Raw genomic sequence first — 9,113 nt, 5'->3', positions numbered from 1 at the left:
CACATTCCTCAGTGCTCTAAATAGGGTTCTACAATGTTCTGAAGTGACTGTTTTGACTTGTGCAGCCAGACAGAAGAAAGATAAAAAGGAATGTTCCAAAGGTCAGCAAGCCGACCACAATAGTGGCCATCTTTACATCAGACCCTACAGACATTAGCAACTATAGGCCTGTCAGTAGGCCATGCATAGTGCTGAAGGTCACTAATGCCAGGGTAGCACAACTGATGATCCTAATTACAGCTCCTTCACACAGCAAAGGAAGATCCAGGTGGCGTGCAATTTCATTTACCATTTTACCACACACATGTAAGATAATGGACAACCAAATTTAACCAATACATACAGAACTGCCAAACTATTGAAATACCATGAAGCACAGAGTGGCAAGGAATAAAACTACCAGCTTACCCAGATCCGTAAAAGCACCCATATCCAGATGCCTATATAGATTTGAATACCACTAAAAAGTATTCAGTCCACTTTCCCAGTTCAAGATTCCCATGCTTGCACTGTGATTGTACTTTCTAATGAGTGAATTAGCACACCTTAAATAGTACAGAAACTTGGAGTCACTTAAGCTGATGAATTCAAAAAAAGCTCAAAAAATATTTTTTTGAAGATGTATTACATTCACTATTTTTCTCTGTCTTGACTCTAAAGGCTTATACAAAGAGGCCAATAAGTGGTTGTTTTTAAAGATTGTTCAAAATTAATCATGCAAGCATGCAGTTCCCTTGTCTACAGTCACTGAAACGATAAATGTTAGTTTTTTCATTTGAACATTTATTGTGCCACTGCCACGGCAGAAGCAAAGGAAAAATAGCACGTATGAACAAAACAACTATGCACACTTGTAACAGACAAAGGATTGTTTACTCCCTGTACTCACACTAGTTTTACCAGAGGTTCTCTAACTTAAGTGGAGATGGCAATCCTGATGGCTGTTTGGCATTGGGGAAAAGTGTAATGCCCAGCATGTCCGACCTTGACCTTCAGTGAAGTTTCTCCAAATTTTATGACAGTTCTCTTCAGAAACGGTAAAACGGTATAGCACTGAACCATTAACATTAGTATATTACAAAAGTTATTTCTGACCAAATCATTACTTTCACTGAAATACTGATGCACACAAACTACAGCTGCTTAGTCCTGCATAGAATTGCACTATAAAGGAGTGTTACTGCTGCTGTAGCTAACTTTAATAGCATTAGCAATAGCACTTTGCTGCGTTACTGCCTCAGATACTGTCTACTACAAGCTGTTGTATAACATAAACATACATTTTCTTCATCTGAAGATCGTGAAATAAAATTAAATGAACCAGGAAAGAGCACAGTTTGGATGTTAAATGTGAGCTCTTTCAATCTGCCCTCCTTAAGCTCATTTTCTGGTATAAAACAATGAGTTTTTTACCAGAAAATGAGCTTAAGGAGGGCAGACTGCCCTGGCTAACTAAGTTAAATATAGGAGATTCATGAGTCGTTTACATTGTCATTAAGATATTTACGAAAAGGTCTGACAAACTCTATACCATTTTTAGATATTCCACATACTCATCAGTTTTGTTTTTTTTTGTCGGTCATACCGTGTCCATTGAGTGATGTAAGAAAACGTGTTTTCCGAGACACTGTCGCGGTGCCATAAATGAACCCTAACTGTTGCAGTATCATCTGCTGATGCTCATCTCACAAAACCTTTGTTTTCTTTGTATCAGACACTTCAAGGCACATTAAAATGAACATTTGATAGAAAAGCATGTTGAAGATAAATGACAGGACAGTCAGTTTGTTATATTACGATCTACCATGTAAAAGAGGCAGCTTGTCCAATACTCACTCTTACAAACAGATACACACACATACCTGTTCCTTCCCATTTTTTCATGGTCCTTAACGACCACATGCAGCTCCGCTGTAGAGTCTAAGGGCACTCCTTTCAAGTCCCATTCAAAGCCCTGAGCATAACGGAAAAGGTCAGGAGAGGAAGCATTAGACAGAGATAAATGTGACTGTGTCATATAATTTCATTAGGCTTTTCAGCATCTTTAATATGACTTATCATTAAGCTTAATGGTATCCCAAAAATTATGATTTCTCTGATGTTTTGTGTTGGTGGTCTTTACGCATAGAGAAGCTGGTAGCTTGGTTAATTCATTTTTCAAGCAGAATTCCCAGCACTATTGCTACCATTTTATAAATGAGATAACACAGTATGTATGTCCCAACCTCATTCCAGACAGGGTTGACATTGTTCTTGATGACTTTAGTCTTCTTCTTAGTCCCTGAAAGAAAAAACAATGAGGAAAGCATTGTGTCATTGCATATCACACTCAGTAACCATTTCATAACCATTAAAAGATATGTTCACAGGCCCCTTTAGGCCTACCTTTATTATGATCATTACTAGAGGTTTAAGAAGATGTAGCCCAAAGAATAGGTGTGAGATCCTGTCACAGTATCAACAATACACGCAAAAACCATGCAGCTGTTTATGGCATCATCGTTGCTGCATGGGATAAGGCATGATGGGTCAGATTGTTCCACATATAATAGAAGGAAACAGATTTCTTAAAATGGGAGGAGAAGGAAAGCTGTGTATTGACTTCCTGTCCACAAAGGAAGTGGCGTTGCTGGTAATTATAAACAGATCTAAGATTGATGCTATGCTCAAGTGCCTTCTGAAAGAATGAAATGCAGTGCATACATTAAAATAATAAAATTATAATATTAAAATGAATTGTAAACAATAATTAGGATACCAGCCCACCTGGTGGTCTTGTAGAGGTTATTTCATATCAGCTGGCCGTAAATTAAAACTATGAGATGTTCTGTCCAACAACAGGAAAACAACGCATATCCCCCATTCATGATAAGTGCTATGCTTCCATAGGTTGTCTGTTTATATATCTCCTTGGCGATCTTCACTGGGATAGATTATAATGCCCACAGTAGTTACATAATCCATAATACCTCCCCTGGTGGAACTAACTTCCTTGTAAACACACACCTACGTCAAAAGAGCTGCAAAACACACTGACTCTCATGTCATTCAGTCACACACAGTATGTCAAGCTTTAAAATGGTTCAGGAAAAGGCTGTTTGCTTCCTGTTTGGACCATTAAAGGCAGGGGATATTAAAATAACTTATCTGGCAGACATTCATTACCAGGCATTTTTCGGAAGCTAATCTACACTAGCCAGTGGCGGTCTAATATAGTACCACAATCTTGAGCTACCGGGTCAACAGCTAAAGGAGAAAAACTGACAGTGTAACAACAAAATTGGGCAAACATTTTACCTGAAATTGTACAAATGCTGAACTTTGATGGAAATTACAACACCCCACCAGGTTTGGTGGGAATCTCAAAAAGAGAAGTTCACATAGGACTATTAATGCCACATTAATATGGAAAGATAAGCTGTCAAATGAGACCTGAAGGGGGCATATCCTGCATTTTTCTGTTCATATTTAATTTTTTGCGCTAATACTGTGGACCACTTATGACATTTGTATGGGTTATGTAACAAAAATAGCCATAATTCATCTTACATGACCGTTTTCCAACCTCTCTTTATCCCCTAGAACTAAACAGGCTATTTTTGTTACTGTGCCTTTATGACCTCTGCTCTGATTGGCTGACCTGTATTGTGTGAATGGGCAGAACTAAACTGCCATAAGTGGAATATATATGTAAATAGCAATGCTTTTCATGATATCAACAAAATATTGAAAATAACTGTAAAGAGAAAATGGACTAGTTTTAAAACAAGTGACTTCTATAAGTTAAATTACATTGAGATGGAACAAACTGTCAGAACTTAAACACTCAAATACTACATACTGTTTCTCCACTGTTAGCATTTTTAATATAGTTTAGAAATGTTCTGATATTTTGCTTCAGGCATTCCTTCAATGCTACTTCTCTTTCTGTCTCTCTCTCCTTCTCCCCCCTCTCCCTCTCAGAGCTTACTCACAGCTCCCTCTGTGCAGGATAATTTGCGTCTCTGATGTCTATAAATGGAGATGGTATTCAATACCATGAGGGAGGAAGCACTTGCCTGCTTTAACATTAACATCCCTCCCTTACACTCTCACAGACACAACATGGAACCTCTTTTGTTTTTAGTGCAGGTATCATCTTAACAACAGTTCTGTGTCAGCCTGCAAAAGATGATTTCAAATCAGGAAAACTACAGCAATTCAGAGCTGAGATTTGATAAGTGGAGAAACTACAGTGTACACAAAACCGTATGTTGTCATTGAACAGCGAACCATTTACCAGCACTTTAATTACAGTTCCTGCCAGGCAGGGCTTAACCTTCACAGCTACAAATGAAGGCCAAATATTCAAAATGTTCGATTTTCCTTCAATTGTTGTGGTTCTCTGTTTATAGAGTTCTTTTGGGTATGTTTTAGAGTAGAATGAGGTGGCATAAGTGACACTGACTCATAACATTCAGATTTCTTCAAGAACAAAAATTAAAATAAAATCAAAAATAAAAACAATTTTTTTTTTAAAGCTAGCAAATAACATTTTTTCTTATTATGAGATTGTTATTTAACTTTCAGCACTAGGCATTTATTCAATTCCCAATCAAAAAAAGGCCATTAGGTATAAGTTATTCATTTTTCAGAAAATATACATTCTTCAGAAAATTACACAACTACATATACTATTTTTTTCAGTATGTAATACTGAATGATATTATGTTACTCTTAAAATATTTTAAGAGTATATGTTATACTATGTTATAATATGTTAAAGAGATATTATGTTATTACTCTTTTTGCCTTCATTACAGCTTCTATTTTTGGGGGGTCTTTGCATTCAGTTTATTAGCCAAATCTGCAAGGATATTTCCACACATCTGCAAAGTTCAGTCTTAGAAGTTGGTTGCAGTTTTTGCTTCTCACAATCAAAGTAACCCGAACACATTCAGTGATGTTGAGGTCTGGACTCTGTGGTGGTCATTGCATTATTCTGAGAACACCAGCAGCGTCTTTGTTTAATTTGCAAATTTTATTTTTTTCTGTAAGGACTTCTTGTCAGCTACACATCCTTTCAGACTCAGTGTTGAGTTGTCTTCTCACAGTGGAAGGATGGACAGAAACACCTGTGGATCTTGCTTTTCTCCTCTCTCAAAGATAAAAGCTTTAAGTACTGTTTTTCTGATGGGGCAGTTTTGGCGGTCTATCAGGTCTTGCACAATTGTTAGGAGCCTTATTTGCTCTACATCTTACAATCAGTTTTTTAACTAATTCTGGAACCCTTAGTTTTATACTTATTTTCCTTTAACTCTCTGCTTATTCATGCAAGTACATAATCTTATATCTAATCTTCTCAGAAATGTCTCCTGAAACATGAATGAACTTGTACTTAATGACCATTTTGACTGAAAATTAAACTGTTGAAGGCTGGTCTCTGACTTTTGAAGAGTACTATATTTCTAGACATTTTTGTTGTTTAAGTACTTCAGTTTAATGAAAATAATCTGCTTGAGCTGAATTAAATTGTAAACAGTGCAAACACAACATTTTTGTACCTTATGAACTTCACTCTATTTTGTAAATACATTCTCATTCCAAATTAATAAATTTTAACTGTGCTTAATAATCAGTTGGGGACTGAAGACACCAATCCACTACCAATTCATTTTTTTGCCATTCTTCTGTCATACAAGCCTTCAGCTGTGCAATCTTATGGACATTCATTGTTGTGTTTTCAGCTTAATAATGTGACGATGTGTTTCAACTGGAGACAGTTCTAGACTGCAGACAGGTCAGTCTAGCACCTTCACTCTCCGATTCCGATTATGCTCCCATGCTACTGTAACACATGCAGAATGTGGCTTGGCGTTGTAATAATAATGCTGAGATAAGCATGTACATCCCTGAGAAAGACATTGTCTAGAAGGCAGAATATGTTGTTCCAAAATGTGTTCAGCGTTAATGGTGCTTTCACAGATGTGCAGGTTACACACTATTATCCCCCATTCCTTTTAACTTAACTTTTGTAATTGTTTTTTAATGTAGTGGGGTCGAAGGTCATGGGCATTCAGTTGTGGTTTTCAGTCTATGTAGACATTTCTCTAGATTTTCTGAATCTGTTAATCACATACACTGTAGAGGGTCAAATACTAAAATCCTTGCAAACACTCACTGAGGAATGTTGTTCTTAAACTGTTGTATCTTTGCTAAGGCATTTTTTTGACAAAGTTGTGAAATTGTCTTACATTTCTAGTCTTAAACTGCCCCATGCCAAGCTTTTTGAAACCTGTTGCAGGCATCAATTTCAGAATAAGCCTGTATTTACAAAAAAAACAATGAAGCTGATATGATGAAACATTAAACATCTTATTTTTGTACTGTTTTTGTTGAAACACAGGTCAAAGTAGATTTACAAATCACTGCTTTCTGTTTTCATTTGCCTTTTACCTACTGTCCCAACTTTTTGGAATTGGATTTGTATAGCAATATGTAATGATTTGGAACAGGTTGTATCGCAAAATTTGAAATTGTAACTGACGCTGTTTTCAAACCAAAAGTTTTTTTTTTTTAAATAATATACACTAATAAACATGTATCCACATTTGCAGAATAAAGTATTTTAGCATATGTTGTACATGCTAAACTGAGTGCCAAAACATAAGAGTAAGAGCTTGATCTCAAAGCAACTTTTCAATTACGTAATTCAGAGTCAAGGGGTCCAGTGATAGAGATCAACAAAGTGGGCAGTGAACTCAGGAACTGCACTGTTGTTTTCAGTGCCCTTCAACAGTTATCACACATTCATATCTCAACAAAATCACATCAACAGTACAAAGTGCAAAGTCACAGAACAGGGTGTTAAAGATTTTGTGAGTCAAGGACATACATTCCTCCGATTCCTTTATATAATTTGCTGTATTTACAAAAAGAGTGGATGGTGCTATGGTAACCCCACACTCAAACACACGTCCATATGCGTCAGTCCAGGACAGGAAAAAGGAGACAATAAAAGGAACTGCCAGTCATCTCGTACTGCAGTCTCAAAGTGACTAACTACAGTCTGCTTTATTCATTCATTCCACAAAGAGACATTCCTCTCTTTAGCTATATTATCTCCTAACATCTTATCACATTATTCTACAGCTGTGGTCACCAACCCTCCTCCTGGAGATCTACTTTCCTACAGAGTTTAGTTCTAACCTACATCTAACACGCTGACCCCTCCCCTTACCTAACGCTAATGCATCCAGCCATTCAAAGACTGCTTAAGCAAGTGTGGCAGATTGTGGCTGGAATTAGACTCTGCAGGAAGGATAGATCTCAAGAAACATGCTTGATAACATCCCATTACTGTGCATATATGATTGACATTGATCACAATACACTCTTAAAAATGAAGGTCCCTAAATGGGACTTGGCTTGCACTTATGGATCCAGGAAAAAACCTTCAGGTGGAAAAGAAATTTTATGTTACGTATATGTTCTTTAGACCAGTGGTCCTCAAACCAGTCTTCAGGATCTCTCAGATGGTCCATATTTTTGCTCAAACCAACGTGCAACACATAGGGATACAACAAAAATGGGGACTATCTGCTCTCAGGATCAGTTTGACAACAACTGCATTAGATTTTAAAGGTTCTTCACACTCACACTTCATTTACAAATATGGTTCCTTGAAGAGCCATCTGGTGAAAGGTTCCTCTGTGGCATCACTACAAAGAACTCAGAAATATACTGGCATGTGTTATCTGTAGCCAAAAGACTCTCTCACCACAATACTGACAGACTGTTGTTAAAATAAACACCAGTCTTTCTAAAAAGTAGCACCAGGATTATATAACATCTCTGTTCAGAATTGCTGTAAGTTGGATTCCCTGAACCACAAATCCATGGTGACATTAGCAGTTAGCTGAACATTCTCCAAGATTCCCTTCTACACAGTAAGCTGTGTTACCTCTGAAGGTGATGCTGGCCAGAGGGTCGCTGTGCCGCTCTCCTTTCTCCACATTCCTCAGGTTTGTAGCTCTCTGGAGCACGCACCTCAACATGCTGCCACGGTAACCTTACTATTCAACTATCTAACAAACTCACAGAACCTCCACACATGACAAAAAAGGATGAGAAGAGATGAAGAACGTCCCACCACACTGAGTCTGAGTACGCGTGCAGTATGTTCCTCTCACTGTGGACACACAGAATGTAAATCCTTTACAAACTCTAACGCTGTAGTCCAAGAACAGGACTGTTTCCAGTGCCTCCGACACAAACAGGGACAAAGTCATGTGTGGAAGTTGCAGAGACAGACTCACTGTGGACCAAACCCCCCAAATCCACTGACCCAGCCCATAAGTCTAGAGGAAGTCTAATCATTTCCTGCTGCCTTGTCCTCTTTCCCTCTCCCTCTCCCGTGTTCTGGATGGGAAAAGTTATGGAATTATCTGGATGGTAATAATACAGTTGTTGATTCAGTTAGGCTACACATTTCAATTCAGTAAAATTGAGTAGAATCAGCAGATACAGTTACATCAATCAAAAATACAATTGAAATTAATGTAAAAATAACCTTCATGTGTACAGTACAAGGGACATCAACAATAGGCTAAAGCAAGTGAGCGCTGAATGACTACATTCCAATGAGCTGTCCTGTTTATGACTGTCATCCTATTAAACGTGCTACTACAAATATTTTATGCTTTATATAATATGTTTGAAAAGATCTGAACAATGTTCTATGGCAATTCATTAATAAATGTATTTAACAAAATCTGGGACATTCATGTGGCACCGTACGTTACTTCACAAAATGCCACCAATATCTAATTAGATTAAGATGAAGTGACCCTTATTAGTCCCACAAGGTTTTCTCTCTTTGTGTGATACCTATTGAGTCTGCGTTTCAGTGGGTTTAGGAAATTTTCAAGTTACAGCTTGTAATGGCTTGATTTGTTGCATACAAGATGATATCATCTTGCTCTGTGTGCGTGGACAATTTCACTTATACACAAGAAAGGATTTCTTGTGCTATCGATAGCGGACTTCTCACAGCAGCCAAACATTTCACTGTCAGATGCAAGTACTCATTCCTAACAACAGGGTGCACTATGACCACTACACCGGTACTTAAC

At 37.6% G+C, this 9,113-nt stretch overlaps 1 protein-coding gene across 1 annotated transcript in view; it reads right to left on the bottom strand.

Moving 5' to 3' along the window:
- dysf (dysferlin, limb girdle muscular dystrophy 2B (autosomal recessive)) overlaps window positions 1-8,036 on the bottom strand; it is a 107,315-nt gene extending 99,279 nt beyond the window's left edge. Inside the window, 3 exon segments of the mRNA XM_036561419.1 lie at window positions 1,863-1,954; window positions 2,226-2,281; window positions 7,943-8,036. Coding sequence (XP_036417312.1) covers window positions 1,863-1,954; window positions 2,226-2,281; window positions 7,943-8,036 — 242 coding nt within the window.
- Window positions 8,037-9,113: the final 1,077 nt, after the last annotated feature.

Source organism: Colossoma macropomum, unplaced genomic scaffold, assembly GCF_904425465.1.
Source record: "Colossoma macropomum unplaced genomic scaffold, Colossoma_macropomum, whole genome shotgun sequence".
Classification (NCBI taxonomy): Eukaryota; Metazoa; Chordata; class Actinopteri; order Characiformes; family Serrasalmidae; genus Colossoma; species Colossoma macropomum.
This window is presented reverse-complemented; position numbering and strand designations above follow the sequence as displayed.